We start from the raw sequence: 22,304 nt of genomic DNA on the forward strand, positions 1-22,304 counted from the left end.
TTAAAAATTAATCTAAATTCATTTGGAAATGAAATTCTAAAAATTACGACAGGAATTTTTGTTGTTAAACAACACATACAAGTATTTAACTACAGTGCCATGAATAGGTATTGCCCTGTTTTTAAAAATATTTTTGCATAGTTTTGCCACTTTAAGATTGCCGAAAAAATGTAAAAATCAGACAAAGATAATCCAAGCAAACAGAAAATGAGGATTTAAATTTTTGGGGAAAAAAAAAATCTTCAAAGCTGCTTGGCTCTGTGTGAAAAAGAAATGTAGTTGTCACAACCTCAGCACCAACAACTGAAATCACAAATCTGAAATCTGGCATTGTTTCTTTCACATTTCAGTGGAGATATTTTTTTCGCCCAGTCTTCCTTGCTGAAACGTTTGAATTCAGCAACATTTGAGGCTTTTCAGGCATGAATGACCTTTTTAAGGTCATGCATCTGCATTTCAATCAGATTCAAGTCCAGACTTTGACTAGACCTGTCCAAAACCTCCACTTTATTTTATTATTTCTTTTTATAACATTCAGAGGTTGACTTGCTGGTGTGTTTAGGTCCTTTTGGTCGTGTGCTGCATTCAAGCCAAATGTAACAAGGCACACACCTTCCCAAAAGTTTGACCTTTGTCTTGTCAGTCCTTAAAATAGTCTTCCAAAATTCTTGGGAGTCATTCAATGTTTATTTTATTCTTCTTCTTCTTGTTTTTTTTTTTTGCAAAAGTAAGAACACCCTTCGTGTTCTTTTTGCTCAGCAGTATGTTTTTTCCCCTCGGAACTCTGCCATGCATTTTCACCCAGTCTCTTTCTTATTGTTGTGGCATGAATATAGGAAGACCTTAACTGAGGCAAGGGAGGCCCATAGTTGTTTAGAAGATGTCCAGAGTTCCTTTGTTGACATATTAGATGAGTCCTTTCTGTTCTCCTGGGATAATCTTTGGAGTTCAGCCACTCCTGGAAAGGTTCACCACTGTTTTCTCCATGTAAGGATAATGGCTATCCCAATTTGTTTCTAAAGCTTTAGACATGGCTTTTGTTAGCCTTTCCCGACTGATAGATGTCAGTTACTGTATTTCTTGGATGTTCTTGAATTACTTTGGATCGTGGAGTTTAATGTAGCTTTCTGAGAGCTTTTGGCTGACTTCATTTTGGCAAACAAGTTCTATTTAAGTGATTTGATCGAACAGGTTAAGAAGTAATGACGCTTGGGTGTGGTCAGTGAAAATGAGCCAAAAGCACAGCCAATAACGCTGGTGATATTAATTTTTCAGTAATTCTATTCTTCCTATATATGTAATTATAAGAGGTAAGTGGAGTAGCCAAATATTGTACTCAAGTAAGATTACCTTAGAATATGAGTCAAGTAAAAGTAAAAAAGAGCCCTCCAAATTTTTACTCAATAGTAAGAATTCAAAACCCTACTCAAGAGTAAGTCGTGGGTAAATTCTAATTCAAAAAGAAACTAGACCATACATGTAAAAAAAAATTGGAATCAACAAACACCTGCAATCAATTTTATAATAAATATTACTTAATAATGTAATTAAAAAAAGACAAATTGGCCAAAAACAAACAATGCATGCATTGAGCTTGACAGAAATGTTTTTTGCTTTATTCCCTTAAATGACTTTGTCATGAAGCTGTTTGCCGAGTAGACTTTTTGTGCGTGTGCGTGTGTGCGTGTGTGTGTGTGTGTGTGTGAGAGAAAACCATCCACAACTATGGTGAAGTTGTTTTCGCAAGTTAAAAGTGGGTTTGTCTGCTGTAAGCACTCCCAATGTTGTTTATTTTTTACCCCTTAAAATGAGTCTCTTTGATTGGAACACAAAGGGTTTGTGTGCAATCATGTTATGTATTTTGATTACTGTGTTGGATTAAAATGACACTTGTGATTATGTTGGATTGGCCACAACGGCGCTCTATGCAGAAGTCGATAAATCGAAAAATAGATCACGGACGCACTCATGGATGAATAAAAGCAGGGCACAGCATGCCGATCTTTGTAATGGAGTAAAAGTATTGATTCTTTTTTACATAAATACTCAAGTAAAAGTCAAAAGTATAGTTCATTGAAACTACTCATGTAAATTGAAATGATCCAAAATGTTACTTGAGTACATGCAATGGAGTACATATTACATGTTACGACCCACTTCTGGTAACACATTGACCACTTTTCCCACAGTGTATAAGCAAGACTGGTAGCCCTGTTATAATATTGCTATGATATGGTGACGACCTTTGCCAAGTTCAGAAGTGGAAACTGCTGGTAGGTTGAGAAAACCTTTTGAGAAGGATGTGAGTCGGGATGGAAGGTTATGGGATTATTTTTGCTTTTTGAGTTTTGCATGCAGTGAGCAGTCAAACTGGGCCTTGCTTGGCTCGCTGCGGGGTCTAACTCAGCAGTGATCATCTCTACCGAGAATCCAAGATGTTTTTTTTGTTCCAGGTAAATCTCTGTGGGGTCTCATTCAGCAGTAATCATCCCTACTGAGCATCTGAGGGTTTTTTTTGTTCCAGGCCCACGATTGATGTAAAATGGACTAGTACAATACCCACTGTGCCTATTTTCACTGAAGATCATTTCAGTGCCTTCTAAATTAAAATAAATATCAGAACAATGTTTTTTCTCATTGGATAAACTGTTTCTGTAAGGCATGGTGAATGACTGCTTAGCTCATCTGCCTCAAAGATCTGAGGATCCCGGTTCAGATCCCACCTCCGGTGTGTGGAGTTGGCATATTCTCCCCTTGCCTGCGTGGGTTTTCTCCAGGCACTCTGATTTCCTCCCAGATTCACGTGCTAGGTTAACCTAAGAGTCTAGATTGCCCATAGTTGTGAATGTGATTGCGAGTGGCTGTTTGTTTGTGTGAGCCCTGCAATTGTATGGTGACCAGTTCCGGGTGTACCCCGCCACTAACCCAAAGATTGCTGGGATAGGCTCTAGCACGCCTGTGACCCTAGTAAGGAGAAGGGGTATGGAAATTGAATGACTCAACGTTTGAACTGGTTCCTGTTACTTCTTTCTTACAAGCAGTTTGCAGTTGCTGTGATTTGACAGGCGCGTACGTGCCCGCGCGCCATCGCACACGCAAATCTGCACAGTCGAGCAGGAAAAGTCACGTGTGTAAAATTTGTTATGAGTAGATATACATAGATTTTGAAAGACGTTGCTTATTTTGTCCACGATTGCGCACTTGTCGCACGCTCTTAGCACACATGAAAACCGATCCAGCGCAGTGGACCACAGCCTGACATTTTTTTTTTTTTTTTTTAACAAAAGCACACAGTCTCTGCTCAGCCTACTTCTACTTCCTAGTTTACTTGATATCGCCCCCCTCCGCTCTTAAAGGAGTACATTCATATTTACAAACAGAACACACACCCGCAACTTTATATCTGCGGGCATGACTGGTGGCCCACACCTGTAACTTTATATCTATGGGCATGACTGGCCACACCTGTACATTTTTCAAATGTGAGTGATTGAGTTATGTCATCTGTTGTTGTTTTGGAACATCATTTTAAATGGTCGTCTGAAAAAAAAAAAAAAACTTGACTGATTCAAGACAGTGATGAAAAGTGTCGAGGCCAATTATACAAGTTAATTGCAAGCTTTTGGTCCATCCTTGGCTAAATGTAGTGCTGCAAATTACTGTTTACTGTGTGCAAAAGCACCACCCGTTAACTGGAATAATCAATCATCAGATTTGCAAAGGAAATCATTCCATCTCAAGAATATTACTTGCATAACTGTCCCTTGTGCTCCATTTCCTAAATTTGATTTTAGATGTGACTCATTCATTATAATGCAGGGAAGACTGCAGTTTCGCGCTGTTGAGTTTTTTAATATTAGACTGATTTCGAGTGAAGGTGTTACATGTTGGCTGAGCCTGATCCTTTTCTGTCAAGTGTCACAGGATATCGGGCAAAAATATATACTGCATAAAGATTACATCACCGGAACAGTTGTTTCCTTTGATCTCTCTGAGTGCTTCTAAAGCAACTTTAGCATTTTCCCCAAGTGCGGATAAAAAGATCCTTATCCTCACAAGGGTCGCAGGAGTGCTGGAGCCTATCCCAGCTATCTTTGGGAAGGAGCCGCAGAACACCCTGAACTGGTTGCTAGCCAATCTCAGGACACAAAATGACAAACAACCATTCGCACTCACACTTAAGGACACTTTTAATGCAATTAATGGATGTTTTTGGGATGTGGGAGGAAACAGGAGCGCCCGGAGAAAACCCACACAGGCACTGGGAGAATTTGCAAACTCCATATAGCCCAGGGCTGGGATTTGAACCCTGGAACTCAGAACTGTGCGGCAGATGTACTAATCAGTCACACAACATGCTGCTGGAAAAGAACTCTTTCCATAATTGTAATTAACACATTTGGTAAGTCAACAATTTGGTTAGTAAATGCAATGAACGTGACCGTGATGACACTGTTTAACACTGAAACCACGTAGGACTTTCATTAAATAAGTTCTTAGGTCCCAACCTAGCCTGATATACAGAACAGCATATGAGCACACTCATAACAATATGCCACAAACGCAAATCCAAAGAGCAACATTTGGCTTGATTTTCTACAACCTGTAATTATAAAGAGCACAGCAATAAATTCTGAGAAGCAGCAATAAGTACCCTGATACTTTGTGCTGTGTCCAATGGTGAGACTGTCAATCAATGCAAGGCACATTTTCAAATGTTTTAGTCAGCAACTCTTGGATGTCTGCATGAGTTGACATTCAACTCACACATGCAGAGCACACCCACCTCTTAAAGGCATGTGCTTCTGGAAATAAACAATTGCACTCTCTAAAGTACCACATTTTCACTTGCACATATGAAATTTTAAAATTTATTTGAATATACAGCAACTAAATTGTCATCAGGTGGCCCAGTGACTCAGCTGGAAAAGAGTTGGCCTCACAGTTCTGAGGACCCGGGTTCAATCCCGGCTCGCCTGTGTGGAGTTTGCATGTTCTCCCAGTGCCTGTGTGGGTTTTCTCTGGGCATTCCGGTTTCCTCCTACATCCCAAAAATATACAACATTAATTGGACACTTTAAATTGCCCGTAGGTGGAATGGTAAGTGTGGCTGTTTGTCTCTACGTGCCCTGCGATTGGCTGGCTACCAGTTCAGGGTATACCCCACCTCCTGCCCGTTGACAGCTGTAATAGGCTCCAGCACTCCCGCGACCCCTGTGAGGATAAGCGGCTAAGAAAATTGATGGATGGATAAATGATCATTACTTCATCTATAACTGGAGGTTTCTAGAACATCACCCCTCTGATAAATTAGGATTATTGTATTGTATAAGTGAGATGAGCACACATGATTGCTGGCGACAAACAAAAAAAACTTTTGACATCTGTTTTTAGTAATAAAAAATACATATATCAAATACTGTATCAAGTCCCTGTAGCTCAGTGGTTAGAGCACTGGTTTGGTAAACCAGGGGTTGTGGGTTCCTATCCCACTGGGGCCTCCACTCCCTGAGAACGGTTGTGTCAGGAAGGGCATCCGGCGTAAAAATTGTGCCAAATATATATGTGCGTTCATCTGAGATGACGCTGTGGCGACCCCGAAAGGGACAATCCGAAAGAAACGTACTTTTTATCAAATAATATATCTGACAAAATATTGTCGGATTGAGTTTGCTAAGGCCCATTACACACATAAAGACAATCGGGTTACTTTTGACCAGATTTTGCCATTTCCACGTCAAGGTACGTCAAACAACACACCACCTTAGATCTTTAATGATGCTATAAGATTAGCACTAGGTCTGAAGTGCTGTACGCTGTGTGTCATTTCTTTATTTTGTATGAAAGTGGGTTCCCCTGTTGGTAAGATTAATTTTCCAAACCATGTCATTTTTTTTACAGTATCACCGATTTACAAGGCTGCCATCTCTGGCAAACCTCTTAAACACTCGGCAAAGATCAGCACGTAACTAGAAGTGTTTGTTCTGCTTTGGTTTTGTGAGAGCACATCCAATCATACGAGATTTCAAGATCGACGGCTGAATAGAATCTTTCTGTGTGTAGTGTTCTGTGTTGAGATTATCATAACAAGCGACATACAATATGATCAACTGTTGAATGCCTGCTTTCTGTTACTGATAAGAAAAAAAAAAGTCTTTGAAGATTTTATAAAATTCTTCTGTGTACCAGGCCGAATATATGATACATTGTGCTGGTTGTACTGTAAATGAAGGAATACCTGGATGAAATTTACACATTCATTGATGACCATTGTGACTGGTGATGTGAATCGCTGTAAAATATTTGGATAATTTATAGAGCAAATAGCAGCCAATGCTGGCTAACATTACTGCCGGTCTCAACAAATAGACTGGAAATAATTCTTGTATCAGTCAGTAAGATTAAGTTTTATTTTTTTAATGATTTGCTTACTATGGTGTAAATGATGGTGTAAAAAAAAAAAAAAATGGATACCGGTGTTGACTACGGTTAAGACGGTCATACTGAGTTATGCATTGCTTTCTGAGTTGTGCATTGTTAATGATTCAACTTCAATGAGCATGTGGGGTGGGGGTTGTTACATATATCACATATCATATCTCTGTGTCACTGTCTATTGTTAATTGTAACAAGCCCGATAACTTTAAATAGCCAAAACAAAACAAAGCAAAATTGGAAGGCGTCCATGCGAGATCTGTCCTTACACTAAACCATAAACTAATTGGTGTCATGTGATCTTGCCAGTTGCTCAAATTGCAGTGTATTTCTCTTTTGAGATCAGCTTCCTTTGCTATGTTTTCAGCAGAGCTGTGCACTGAACCAAAACTTGTTGCCACATTCAGTTTGCTGGACCGGCCAGCCCCAATCTCTAAAGCAATAACTATTATTTGTATTTGTTTGTTTGTCCCTGTCCCATTTTCTGGCACACTGATCCAGAACTGAACCAATGTGGTCCACGGCCAAATGCCACTGAATGTTTTATTTATTTATGAGGGCATAATAGAATATGCTATTCATCAGGGTTCATTCTGTCTTAGATCAGTAGGATCTCTCAAGGGTTTTTTATTTATCTTATTTCAGAGTTTCAAGTGTAAAATGAAAATATGTATTACTTCAAGATTTTTTCTTTTCCATCTGGCACTCCAGAATGACACAGCTCAGTCTTGACTTGAGACCTGTCAGAATTATAGTACTCAAGCTGCTTGTTGGCTATGGTTTTATATTTTGTATGTATCACAATTATACACCATCAACAGCAACCTGTAGCTGTATGACCAATGAATTGGGAAACCCTTTAAAGCATAATTTGAAGTAGACCATTATTTGTGTGCAACAAACACCTGGTACCTTTGATAGGACAATGAAATGAGAGGCCCAGACCAACAAAATGGGTCCATTTTCAGCATTTTTAATTGGCAATTTGTATATAATAATTAGTAATGGACAATTGGCCCCTTGGATTACTAAAATATGTCACATTGGTACCTCATTAATAGGCTGGAAGTGGAAGTGTTGGACCTGGCTCACCTCAGGTAACAACTGAACCATCTGTGATCAAGGCCTTTAATGTTTGAAGTCTGATATAAGAGGTGTCAAGTACTGCTTTTAATGTGTTCATGACTAAACTGATTTTTTTTAGGTTTCATGAATGTGTTAGCGCAGTGGAACACTTTTACAGAATGTTCTCGCTGTGATCCGTAGCTGTGCGATTATTCTTAGTGAGTTGACTGACTGCAGCCACCCTGATAAGCAGAGGCGAGAAATGACAACATAAGGAATGCTCTAATTTGTGAAGAAGTCAAATGCAATTCATTTGTATGCCCTTCCGCTTTTAGCACCTGACATTTCGGGGGATAATGTGTGCGTGAATTTATATACCTCGATCTTATCAGATCAAGCTGCCTCCTGGAGAAAGCTTAAAACCAAAGGTTGAAGCTTAAGAAAATTTATTATTTCTAAAGATGTTTCTTCTTATCCTGGCTCCCAAATAAATGTTCAATGTAGATAGACAAATTGCTAAAACCTCATTTAATATCCCCCAAAGTCTGAATAGATGGAGTAATGAAATGGAGACAGTGGCAAAACTGTGGTGCAAAAATTATGACAGGGAAGATAGTTGAGCTGAGAGTTGAATTATTGATATGAACTTGGTGGTGACCTGCCACTGAGAAGGGTGAAAATGTTCAGTGCCGCAAATCCATGACAGCACTCATTACAAGACTGAGGCAGCTGCGGCAATATGTCCCTCAGCCCCACCCCCCACCTTTCTTCTCCTCAAGGAATAGCTCTTCAAATGTTATTTGGTGACAGGTGGTTGAACCGCAGTGAAACAACAGATGTCAAAAAGTGAAACTATCTACAAAAATAGTGATCTATGTTGCAAATTCCTTCAAAAGTTGAATGCCTGGTTGTACTTTGATTTATGGTGTTGGTACAACGAATAGTAACAGTGTTCAGATAAATCACGGGTCTCTTAGCTTTATCCAGAATGGTGCTTTCAGTTGCTTTCCAAACATAACTTTTACTTTTATCCAAGTCAAGCCCATGGATATTTGATCACAGTAGTTTTAAAAGCTCATTTGAAAATACATTTCAAAATGTATATAAAAAATAGATTTCATAAAATTAACAGTGGCTGCACGGTGGATCAGCTGGTAAAGCGTTGGTCTCACAGTTCTGAGGTCCTGGGTTCAATCCCGGACCCGCCTGTGTGGCATTTGCATGTTCTCCCCGTGCCTGCTTGGGTTTTCTCCATGGATTCCGGTTTCCTATCACATCTCAAAAACCATTAACTGGACACTCTAAATTGGCCCTAGGTGTGATTGTGAGTATGACTGTTGGTCTCAATGTGCCGTGCAATTGGCTGGCAACCAGTTCAGGATGTACACCGCCTCCTGCCTGTTGACAGCTGGGATAGGTTCCAGCACCCCCCGCGACCCTCGTGAGGATAGTATTTTTATAGTTTGGCGACATGGTTGAATAGTGGGACAAGTGGTTAGAGCATTGGCCTCACAGTTCTCAGGACCGGGGTTCAACTCCCATTCCCGCCTCTGCAGAGTTTGCGTGTTCTCCCCACCGTACCTGCGTGGGTTATCTCCAGGCACTCTGGCTTCCTCCCACATCCCAAAAAGATGCATTCATTGGAGACTCTAAATTGCCCTTAGGTGTGATTGTGAGTGCGACTGCTCTGTCTTTATGTGCCCTGTGATTGGCCAGCAACCAGTTCAGGGTGCAGCATTCCTCTTGCCCGGTGATAGCTGGGATAGGCTCCAACACTCCTGCAACCCTTGTGAGGATAAGCGGCTCCGAAAATGAATGGAGAAAGGGTTATAGTTTACAGTGGTTCAGAACAGAAAATTTGGAATAATCATCCCTGTCGCAAAACAAAGCCATATTAACTATGCATTGTGTGAATTTCTTTTAATGCTCTTCTTGTACTATAATTCATTACACCTTTAGTAGTTTATAATGTAAATACAGTACATGAAATATGAGATAATCAAAATTATTTTCCCGTGATTTTAACAGAGACAGCACTGAAACCCATTAATCGTTATTACATCCACTCAATGCAAAGATAGAGCTCCTACTTTGTGCACCAATGTTACATTAAATTTAATATGATATGAAGTTATCCTCTTGTACCGTTATACAACATGAGCTAACCTTTACATACCAGCAGTCACTAGAGCATTTTCGTATTTAACCTACAGCTGGTCCCACTTTTGTCCCAAAAGTGATGATGTATTAAATAATGAGACTAATATTATTTTGACATTCATTTGTGTTGCTGTAATAAGCACTGCATCAATATTTCATTTGTTACCAATGGACCAACATCCTCTGTATAGATGGTCTGTCTCCATCGCAACATCATTTTTCATCAAAGCATCATCCTCCCGGGATCTCTCTTCACTGTATTCTGAGATGTGCTTTCTCTTTTTAATTGTTTCAAATTACTATGGATGCATGATTTAAGCAAGAGAAAACATGTAGGTACATTTTTGTTGTTTTTACTGTCTGTTTAGATCCCTGATGAATTCTGATGAATGAAATCGGAGACTCTAAATTACTCTTAGGTGAGATTGTGAGTGGGAATGGTTGCTTGTCTCTATGTGCCCTGCAATTGGCTGGCAACCAGTTCATGGTGTACATTTGACTCCAGCACTCCTGCGCCACTTGTGAGGATAAGTTATTCAGAAAATGGATGGATGGATGTTCTGCAAACAATTTTTTAACACTGGAGTTCGCTTTTCAGGGCCTTCATTTGATCACAACTTGTTCTGTTGTGAGTGTCTTTAGAAGATGTTTTGCCTCTCAGATTTCATCAGGTCATGTACAAAATAGAAGAGTCCACCTATCTAGCAATGTGTTGCAGTCATTTCAATGCCCCCAGGATAAAATGATCAGGATGAATAAGAATATAATAATATCACTGCCACTGGGTTTTGAGTATGTTTTCTCCAAAACCCTGTTGGACCATATTGCCCATTCATTGGGAACACAATTCTTATTTTTTTTTTACTTTCACTCTGATGATGATCCAACACTGTGACAGCTCTGCTCTTCAAACACTGGGGAGGCCAAGCCGGTAGAGGCAATTAAATGGTCATGCTTGCTTTATTTATTTTATCTTGTGGACAGTAGTGGAAGACATATGTAGCATACCAAGTAGATTGTCTTTTGGAAAAAAAAATGGCCGCCACCACATTGGGGCACCAACATGGAAATATTTTTTGGAATACTTGAGGGAAAGGAATTTGCTTACAAAAAAAGAAAAAAGATAATCACAATTAATATTAATAGTAATTTTCCCAATTTGTGCCAAAAAGGCAACAAGAAAAGGCTGACTTAATTTAGAACACTTAATTGTTCCTTCTTTTAGCCCCATCCTTTATTGGACTTGTTGTTATTATAAAGTGGTATATGAGGCATGTGCATAATTTTTAAGGGAACAGTATATTTATTCTTTCTTTTATCAACACCCCATTGCAAAAACAAACAAACAAAGAAAAAACAGTGACATACTGTTTATTTTTCGATTTCTTTACTTAATCAGTCCTCACAATGATAGCTGTCACAATTCAAGTATTTAATTGGGTAAGGAATATATTCCAAATACATTGCTCTTCTTAGAAAGGGCTATGTCTCTTCTTTACTTAGGAACTTTTAACAACACTGAGTGAAATGTGTCCTGGTGTCATCCACTCATCAATTTCTTTATGCAACTCGTGAGACACAATTGTCATATCCTTTTTAAGTTTCATAATTGCCATGTTCGAAGCAAGGCATTCATTCATATGTCTTACAATAACAATGTACAGGTCAAGTGGATTTTCACACAAAGCAGCCACTTGCCGATGGTTAATGTGGAAAGGCGGTACTTGTGTTAACTTTGAAAGACACGTTTGCCAATTGTCATGCTTTCTATCAATGCAGTAAAAAGTGTCACGCTAATTAGACAAGCAGCTTTCGAGCACCTAATGTTGCGTCTTTGACAAAATGAGATAAAAACATGCGAAGTGCGAGTAATGTAGAGAATTATACATTATACTAACCCTATTTAAAGCAAACCCAGTGAAAGGAAACATAACTACTTCATTGGTAATTCACTTGAGGGCTTAATGGAGGATTTAATCGCTGAGCTTTTCCCGTATGCAAGCTTATTATGCTTTAGTTTATTAGCCATGCTTTACCTGTGAGCCCGAGACAAGTGGATAAAATCGTTTCTGCTCTGTTTGAAAGAAAAGAGCTATCAGCAAACATTTTCAGACCTGTCTCTTTAGATTTGCTACAGATCTGATAAAGAAAGTAGCATGAATAGGAGAAAAGCACAGGTAATTATAATGTGGTGGTGAGCAAACTGCTGTTCACACTCCCCACAATAAAGCCGGCTGAAGGAGCAGTTGTGCTTTTATATTTCGGTGTTTATCTATCTCGAGCAGAAACAGCAAAAACTTGCATATGTATGCGTGTTTTCTGAGATTATAGCAAGAGGGTCCAAGACATGGCTTGTAAATCTGATGGTACTGTAAATGCCAGGGAGTGGGGTAAAAAAAAAAAAAAAAGCCTGGAAGGCAGAGCAATTAAGAAAATAATGCACGCATCTGGAGTACTGTTTATTTAACTGCTTTACAATTTCAGCAAAGAGCATTGAGATGGGTAAAAGGATGAGGACTTTATTTAAATCATAAAAAAATAAACATGCAGCACCATAACTTAGCTTTTACTTTCAAGTCAGTATACATTTCTAGGAAACTACGCAAAGGCATTTGACCTTGATTTTGTACAGCGTAATGTTGCAGGAACCTTTCAAAGTCAATTGTGTTCCTTTGTAAAAGTTGGGCCATTCATGTTCCCAGCTCAATCTCCAAAGCTATTTTTATCCATCCAACTGACAGATCAAGTGGCGCTGATCAGCACACCTACTTCTCTGTGCTGGGAGGGAGGGAAGTAAAAACTGGAGCTCATACATCAATGTGTCACTGGCCTGGACTGTCCAGCAGACCCTTGGGAACAAGTCTTCCCCCCACTAGGTCCTGACCAGAGTCCACCTTGAAAATCTCACACCATACCATTTAATTCACGAGGACTTACTCGAGCAAAGAGTTGTCTTAAAATTGAAGACTTGGAATTGGTACATAATTATGGTGTATGTACATTTTGAGGTGATGCAGGATGTACAGTATCTTTAGAGCTTTAGACCATTAACTTTCTTCTCTGATACACTCAGGAAGCCAAGGTCTCAGAGTAAAAGGATATGGAAGGCGAAGTGTTGAGCTCCTTAAAACAGGCATCGTATCTTATTATCCATCCATCCAGCTGTCCCTATTCTAAAGCCCACATCAGAAGATGGAAGGTGGAAGATGGAGCCAATCACTTGGGGCAAGAAGTAAGGTTGTTATCTATACACGTGTGTGTGTTGCCTCTCTTTCATGTCTGGTGTTCACCTACTCTGGATTGCACCTGCATCACCTGCACCTCGTTATCCTGGATTACTTCGTTGTTGTACTTGTCTTCACGTTCCAGCATTCCTTGTTCTCACTCCTAACTGATAAGCTCTGACCCTGTTTGGTAATTGACCTTCGCTTTTTGCCTCACATTTTTTCATGGCGTTTCATTTCCTGATTGTTAACCCTTCTACTGCCCCCAACCTGCTAATTAAGCAGCATGTTTTTGGAACTGTGTTTTGCCTTTTTGTTCTACTCCTTGTACTCTTCATGACAACGGTGTTGCATCTTTCAAGTCATAGTCAGTACAGAGCATTCAGCAAGCTACTTGGGAAATTTATTGAGCTAAGTTGTATGTAGTATGCTATTAATTGAGGCTTTAGACCACGAGAAAAAGTTTAAAAGTTTAATTGGTATTTAGGAGACAATATTTTGGACAATTTCATTCTCCCAACATTGTGGGAACAGTTCGAAGCTAGCCCTTTGTCTTTCAACATAACTGTGCACCAATGCACAATGCAAGGCCCATGAAGACATGGATGAGGGACTTTGTTCTGGATGAACTTGAGTAGCCTGCAGATAATCCTGACCTCAACCTGATTGAACACCTTTGGGATAAATTAGAGCATGGATTTAGGGCCTTGCTGTCTCTTTCTTTCAGCGTGTAACCTCACAAATACGCTTCTGAAAAAATGGTGATAAAATCTCATAAAAACATTCCTAAACCTTTTGATAAACCTTTCCAGAAGAATTTAAGATGTTATAACTGCTGAGTGTGGATTGATTTCATATTAATCCCTATGAATTAAGAATTGGATATCTTAATTTCTTGTCTGAGTCAATGCAGAGGAGAGAATATTTTCAGCAATATACTGTATATGGTGCACCGCAACCCAAAGAAACGAGAAATGAGAGTAAAAGGTTGATGGTATGGTAAGCGACGCATTGACCTCCTTAGAACAGGCTAAGTACCCTATTATCTGTCCATCCTTACATCCTTACATCTATTCATTTTCAAAATGATCTTTATCAGAAGATGGAATTTATCACATCTGACATAGGGCAAGAAGTGGGGTTGTTGTGTATGCCTATGTGTGTGACTCCTGCCCATCTTCCCTATTTTCTTAAAATTATGGTGCGTTTTTCTTACCGTACCGCGCTGACAAAGTGATTTACTTCATACATACAGTACATACAAACATACATAAATCATCAATCATTCGACTTGGTGTTTGTTTTCTATAGGAGAGTTAAGGGCAATTTTCCTCAGCTGGGATCTTTTTTCAAAATATAGAAAAATATTACTAAGGAAAGACATTAAATCTGTTTCCACTTTCTAGTTTGTTATGGTACAAAGCCGCATACTATCTCGAGTCCCTGTTTTTACAGGTTCAATTTGTTTGAGATGCATCCACTGGCTATTACTGCAGTCAGATGAGGTCAAGCTCTCTTCATCTGATCTGATCCTTGTCCAAACAAAGCTCAGTATAGAGTTCTACAGCCTCTCCCGAGTCCCTATTTTCCTGTTGTTGCTGCAATTGTTCACTGCGATGTACTGTCCTAATAATCAATGCCACCAACCAAAGAACATAATGTGAGATACTTGGCAATGACACAGGAGAATCCTCTTTTTGTGGTAGGCTAAAACGATTCCAATAAAGTGCAACATGTTCTCTGGGGCTTTTTCTGTCATTATGTGCATTAAAATAGTGCAAATCAACTATCGTAACATTCTTCACCTTTTAGATAATTGTCCATGTCACCTGTACTCGGGAAAATATGGTTCAGTGTTGTGGTTACAATTTTCTAATGTTAGCCAGAAACTTCTTAACTTACTGGCTGGCCTTTCACTATATTTATATATATTTTCTTTTCATGCATCTATTAATACTGTTATATATATGTATATATATATATATAAATATATATTTTTTAGGTGGGTGAACACTGAACACTGACAGACACACTGCATGAGCAGTGTGTCAAATTTTAAAATGCCTCAGCTACAGTGTATGTATAGTTTTTAAATGGTTTATAATGTTAAAATAAAGACAACTATAACACAATAATCAAATCTTTATCATTTGTAATGGGCAACATTCATTAGAACACATTGATGATGATACAGCATCACAGAACAGATTTTTATCAAGTCTGAAATCTTGTTTTAAATTACATTAGGGTCTACCCTGTGTTCAGTCAAACCATCTCCTAAAGACTTGAGCTTCTAGGCTTTCTGTGCAAAAGTGTGTGATTCGCAGAGAGTTATCTGCATAAATTGCCAAACTGTCACCACAAACGCGCAAAGATTTCCGATTCGTCTGTGGGATATCGGAGCAGCATATTGGCCTTTTACTGCACTGGTAGTTTTGGCTCACAGAGAGGGTTTGATGAATGCTTTGACACATCTGTGACCATTATTTCAGAACACTTCAGCATAATCAATTGAGTTTTTCTCTGGCTGCCCCAGGCAATGATACCCTTGAATGCTTTATTTACTTCTTTGTGCATGAACATTCAAAGAACTATTCAGTGCTGACTAATGAACTAACTGGCCTGCCAAATACTCCAACTATGGTGCAAAACAGTATCTAATCACCTCCAAATGTCTCTTTTGTACATTAATATTCCAGTCGCCTTCCACCATATCAATAATATGTAAGGATTGCGATCAATGATGACAAAACAGGGAAAATATGTATGCCCCTGCGCCTCCATTAGGTGCCCACATAGCTCTCGAGGCAAGGATGGTCGCTCTTTTCCCTATCTCATTTGTTCAAGTTAATGAAGCAGATGTCAGTCAGGCCAAATGAGGTGCTCCTCAGTGCCTTGTGTTCCGGACCAAATCAGGGCTCACCTTTATAATGGGCACCTGATGTGTCTGATGGGCTCAGTACGTTGACATTCATTACACTTAATAATGTACTCCAGGCACCATGTGTTGCTCTCTAATCAGCTGTCTGCTCACAACTCTAATGCCATTAGGCGTCAAAGCTTTTGACACAACTCCTCCTTAGTTGTGGCGGACGCAAATACACGCTATTTGTCCTGCCTGCTTGCTTGTCCATCACTCTGCTGAGGTGGGGTGAGCTATGTTCCACTGAGGAGTGATTTCCTCTCACTGTGTGTCACAATACCCAGTATTTTTAAAAGAATGTCTGAACCGTCGCTGTCATGCGGAAAGCATCAAAGCGGTCTTATCTGGTGAAACATTCCTGTCATCAGGTGTGCTGCTAGTGAGGCATGCTGGCTTCTGCTGTCAATCAAACCCCCACTGGACTAATACCCCTGCCAGGATGCTGTTGCATATGCCGAATCCCAAACACTCTGCTAACATAGTGGACCAGCCTGTCCTCTCCAATCAAGCTTGAGTTTGCCAATATTGCTGTGTGTGCAGGAAACATGTCTGGGGAGAGTAAAGCTCCTTCAGCTCAAGGATCAGAGGCTCTACTATGCTGGAAAATAAAATAAGATGAACAAAAAAAAAAAAAAAATTCCAAACCCAAGCTGTCTCAGATTCTGCTTCTTGTGCACTTTCGCAGCATGCCATCCAGAGGTGATTATGTGTTAATAAAACAGCATTACATTTTCACACTTACAGTACATACATGATGAAAATAACTGGTTGTGTTATTTACCTTAAGGTAAATTCGACTGATTTAATGATAAAATTGCTTTCTGTCTGTAGTAATATTGCCGTACCAATATTACAGTAGGTCTGAGTATTCCAAATCAGAATAATTATCCCCAACCAATGGCCTTCGTAGGGGGTGCAAAATAAAATTAAAAAGTGCTTTGAATTACAAAAGAGATGAGGCCTAAGGGATTTAGCAAGTGAGTTGCCTTTAATGGGAGGTGAGGAAACTAAATTAGTTGTGCCATTTGGTTGAGTCAGGAAATAATGAATGTGGACCATAATTTCTCATGTTTAATCGGTACCCATGTATAATACACATTCTCAAAATTGACCTCAAAATTCTGGAAAAGCCTTCTATTTATGTATAATGTATTTTTATAATGCATGAGTTTGTTATTTGGACATTATCCAGAAGAAATTACAGTAACTGCAGCTGCAATTGTAAATTATTGGTGATTATGGTATATCTTTTCAAACAAATCCATTTGTTGTATATTATCCACAAAGATGATGTATTGTCCGCCTCAAGTGTCTGTTGAATAACAGTATTAATATATCATGCTTTAGTTTAGTAAGATTACTTTAGTAAGACTCAGAAAATAATATAGTGGTTATGAAATATTATGACCTGCCTCTCTCCCAAAATTCTGATGGAATTGGCTCCAGCTCAATCGATGAGGATGCTCAGAAAATGGAAGGATGGATGGATCAAAATAATATGATATACCAACAAGTACAAGAAAATATTCTCAATCGTATGCTATATAATTTTTAAGGAATTGGTGGTCCCGAAAATTGTAAAAAACAAAACATATGAAATAGGAAAAGACCTTAACAACTAAATTAAACTAAAAAAAAAAAAAAAACTTGGCTTGCCAAATACATGTATGACTGCTTTTTAAAGCTTTGCTCCCTGTGAAATGAGCATTTTAAAGTACTGTCTCAAGTTTTGACAAGAAAACAAAAATTTCTAGCGTAGCTATGCACACCCCCCACCACCCATTATCATCTCTCCCGGCCTCTCTGTCAAGCGCATTTTATGTTCAAGCATATTTTTTATGAAAATACAATTTTGACCTTTATGCCAGGTCTTTTTTATGTACTATCATAAGGAGTGTCAGACTCTGTGAGAAAAGTAACCTTTGTTGGAAAGTGTCTTTTTAACACAGTTCAAAAGGTGGCCTCTATCTGTCTAGACGTACAATGAAAAAGATCTTGAGATAGGCCGTAACGTCTCAATAAACATATTCTTCCTTACTGTAGATGGCTTTATCAAAGGATTAACTTGATATCGCGCAAGACCTCATTTATCAATTCTGCATATGTCCAGAAGTGTGCATACAGCATGCGTACAAGCATTTCCCCATGAAATACGGCATTCATCAACTAGGACGGATGAGTGCGTAATTGTACATCCAACCATGACCATATGTACACAGAAAACCTGGTGGTATAACAGAGAAATTGCAAATACAACGCATAGAAGAGGGTCACCAAAGTTATCTGAGTGCATATGTAGCTTCTGTTGTCTCCACGGGGAGATAGAGATTGGAGATGTAAAATGCAATTTACAAAGAACTAAACCAAAATCATGCAGGTGTGTTATTATTTCCCTGGCCACAATTTACAGCCACTCGCCATACAGACATCACCAACAAGCTGAAATTAAACAAGGGTCTCCTAAATATATTGCAGCCACAGATGAGCCCCATCCACATTTCAATTGGAGCACCATCACACAATGAATTCAGCTACATGAACAGGAAAGGATTTCTTTCAGTCAATACACAAATAATCTGCAAGCCACATCTTAGACTGGAGGAAGTAATTCATTCATTCTACAGAATCGCGCCCTGAATGCATGCACGCCTCTATTGGAGCCGTAGTTGAAGACGGATGCTGCATGTACTGTGTATTGACATGTCCCCAATAATGCTTGCAATAAGGGTATGCATAATTGTCCTCCCCAGTTAGTTAAAGATAATTCTCGTCTCTCGGCTGTACGGCGTTCTATGCCATGAGTTTGATGTCCAACCATTTATTTTTTATATTTACGAGAGCGCTCTTAGTTTTTGTGATTGATAAAGTTAACAGCCGCAGTTAAATTTTCCCACTGCCCATGTCATTTTCTTCCCATTGTTGCTGTCACACGCGTTAACTGTTCCAAACGCAATTTTTTTTTTTTGGTTTGTTACTGCTCACCATAGGTTTAAAAGTGCAGTTAGGTTACATTTTCACTTCCCTGACAAATTCCTCAATCACAGTCATTTTTACTCAGTACATGCAGTGACAGCTTGGCAGATTTCTAGACTAATAGCTTTAAAATTATATACATTTGTACTGGTAATTAAAGTATTTACATCTATTCATATAGGTGAGTGGAATTTTTAGTTTTTTTTTTTTTTTTTAACCGTTCTATGTGGCATGTGGTATTCTTGTGGAAGTTGGCTTCAGGTATTCCGGCTTCCCTCATAATTCAAATAGGCCCCAAGTAGCCCCCAAGGACCACATGATGGGACATTGTGATTTTCCAGGAAGGTTTTTGAAGCAATCATTTTGAAAATGTACACACATGCAGATGCTGGAGATAAAGTTTTGCATTTTGATTTTTGAGTCACCTAAATCAATTAGAGTCAATAGAGCAGGTTTATTGTTTAAGAATTGTGTAACAAACTGATAGCCTTTTGTACGGTAACAATTAGTGACCAAGGAGTAGGTCTCAGTTTCAATTTTAAAGAGCTTGGTGACCCGTGGGATAGTAAGTAATGAGATTTTTTCTTAAAGTATTTCTTTTTTTTTTTTTTTTTTTTATTAAAGTGACTCATGAGACAAAAAGAGCAGTTACGCCAGCAATAACAGTTACACCCCTGTCACGTTTCATACCGAGTGGTCAATGTGATATCCTGCTGGGGTTTGCATGCATTCGTGATCACAGCTGAGGAAACAAGAAATTCTGCACCAACATTTGGGACAATGAGTCTGGTCTCAGGCTCGTGGACCCTGTTTGAAGTAGCTACTGATGTGCTGTTATTTATGCAGCACAAGACCACAGAGACCACAAGCAGAGTGCTGTGTGACCCACATTCATCTTGGACTTGAAAGCGATGCACGTTGCCAAGTTTAACACAGGGCAAAAGTAAAGAGCGTTTCTCATTTATTCAGACTACTCGGCGTGTCCAGTCCAGTGTGGAGCAATTTTCACCAACATGCATAAGAGATGAATAATGGTCTTCAAAAAAATATAGCTATTTTTTCAGTGACAGTATCTTATATTATTTGAAAATTAGATTTGTTCCAGAACAGACTGGAAAATCGGATTTATATATTGCAGTGATTGAATCTAACCACACATATACATACAGCATATACTGATTAAATTTCATTTTCATCAATTTCATCAGGGAATATTTTTCACATTATTTCATCTGTATTAGTTCAGTAGAAAAGTGAACCTGGTTTTTCAGAGTAAATTAGTAGGATTTGTCAATCAAATGCAGAATGTTGGATGATTTATTGCTTTTTATTTTGTGTGTAAATGTGCATTCATGTATTCAAATAGCAGAGAAAATACTTGCCTCGTCTCAGATTTCAATTACTGTCAATGTTTTGTTACCTGCAAAGCTCAGTTCCTTCTAACAGGCTTGTACTTTTAATATTTTTCTCCTCATGACAAAAACAAGGGTTAGGGTAATTTTAATACATACCAAGTTGAAGGTGCATGGCTACTTGTTGTTATGAAAACAATTAACAACAACAAAACAATTCATTTCTCATAATTGCAGGGACAGTCTGACCCTGAACTCATCTGCCAAACACTTTCCTGCTACTCTAAAATGGCCCCTCAAGAATCTTGTCAAATTTAACTGGACTATTTCAGTGTCTGTCACATTTCCCCACATTAAAAAAAAAACATATAACTAAACACAGCATTATAGTTTATATATTACAGACTGGATTTACTAATGTAATCAGATTCGTTGAAAAGGATCAATTACATTACATTTAAAAAAATCAGTTGTTTGCAGAACATAATGTGACAAAAACCCCAAAATGGGATGGTTGATTTTGGATATATGCTATACTAGCGAGCCTAACTACATACATGATTGTTTGAACCGTAACTTGTGAAAATGTTTCTTTATAGCAGATGTATCTTTATAGCAGGTGTCTTGAGACAAAATTAAATACCTGTATATCTTTTATTCATACAAATATGATATGTCATGTAAAATGCCAGCATGGGGGAGCAACTGGTTAGAACATTGGCCTCACTGTTCTGACGACCTGGATTCAAATCCTGGCCTAGCCTGTGTGGGATTTGCATTTTCTCCCTGTCAGGTTCACCAATCAGACATTCATTAAACAGGACAAAAAAAGGAAGCAAAGACGCCAGTTCAAGTCTCGCGATGAGAGAGGAGAGGAACTGTCTTGTACAATTCACCACTGCACTCTCTGATTAGCCTCTCCTCAGCACCTCTATTTATTTAGTTTCGAGACGCCCCTTATTTACATGGATGTTACAAAAAGGAGATGACAAGCAAAACTGTTTGAAACAAGCTGTACATGTTTGTTCATGTGCGTGTGCGTGTGTGTGAGATTGCTGAATACATGTGTGGTCATCATTTCTTTAACAGGCAGCAGTTCTAACAGTTCTGATGATTAGATGTTTTTGTTCTTGCTATCTCCTGCTAGGAAGCTGCCACGTTATCGAGGGCAGAGCAAAGCATTTCTTTATTGGAAGCAAATGTATGATAATTATGATCACAATTATTCCTACACTCCCCATGCCTGCATGGTTTTTTTTCCCGGCACTCCGGTTTCCTTCCACATCCTAAAAACATGCATTAATTGGAGGCTGCAAATTTCCCAAAGGTGTGATTGTGTGTGTCACTGTTTTCTTTCTCTGTGTGCCGTTTGATTGGCCGGCAACCAGTTCAGGGTGTACCCCGCCTCTTGCCCGATGATAACTGGGATAGCCTCCAGCACTCCAGTGACCCTTGTGAGGACAAACAGCTCAAAGAATGGATGGACATTTAAACATGAGGGAAGCTGAAACATATTTATATATATATTTTTTTATCTTTGGTGTCTCAGTGGTGACATCTTTTGGTGGATATCATGGTCCTGCCGGTCAAGCCCTGGCTGTGCGGGTCCCTGCACAGCTGCTCTGATTAGGAGGTGCACACCTGCGCCTCATCGGCGGTGATTAAGCCCTGCATATATAGGACTCAGTGGACGGTCTGGCTTTGCCAGATTGTCGCAACTCATGCCCCTTTCCTGCACTCCCGTATTCTTTATCGTGAACCCTGGTGTACCGACCTCCGCCTGGTCCCCGACTGACCCCGTAAGCTTGACGCCTTTGATACTCCTGCCATCTCTGATCGATCTCCCGTGTACAGACCCCTGCTTGCCCGCGGACCTGCTCTCTACGCCCAACGTCCGAACTACCGCTGCTCCACTTGATTGTCTGCATGATCCCCGTCTTTGGAACGAATAAACACTTTTCCCAAACTGCCTCTGCATATCCGGAGTCCTGCATTTGGGTCATCCTCCGTAGCGATGGGTCGTGACATTGGAAGACAAAAGACATTATAGACATTTAAATTCCCCATAGTAGCTATATTACGATCCACTTCACCTTTTATCCAAGCAAGGAGCAAGCAGATAGTGCATATACCGGTTTGGAAATATACTTGCAGAAATGCATGTATTTCTCT

At 39.2% G+C, this 22,304-nt stretch overlaps 1 protein-coding gene across 4 annotated transcripts in view; it reads left to right on the forward strand.

The window, feature by feature from the left end:
* The window catches only part of unc5db (unc-5 netrin receptor Db), a 201,617-nt gene that overhangs the window by 38,540 nt on the left and 140,773 nt on the right, over positions 1–22,304 (forward strand). The window contains exon 1 of one of the 4 annotated variants that reach the window (XM_061817333.1): positions 16,478–16,506. The exons of the other annotated variants lie outside the window; for them this stretch is intronic. Within the exon in view, the coding sequence (XP_061673317.1) occupies positions 16,494–16,506 (13 nt within the window). The 5' untranslated portion in view covers positions 16,478–16,493. Of the gene's footprint in view, positions 1–16,477; positions 16,507–22,304 lie in introns of those variants that run through there. 4 annotated transcript variants of the gene reach the window in all.

The sequence above is a fragment of the Syngnathoides biaculeatus genome, chromosome 4 (genome assembly GCF_019802595.1).
Source record: "Syngnathoides biaculeatus isolate LvHL_M chromosome 4, ASM1980259v1, whole genome shotgun sequence".
NCBI classification, from domain to species: Eukaryota; Metazoa; Chordata; class Actinopteri; order Syngnathiformes; family Syngnathidae; genus Syngnathoides; species Syngnathoides biaculeatus.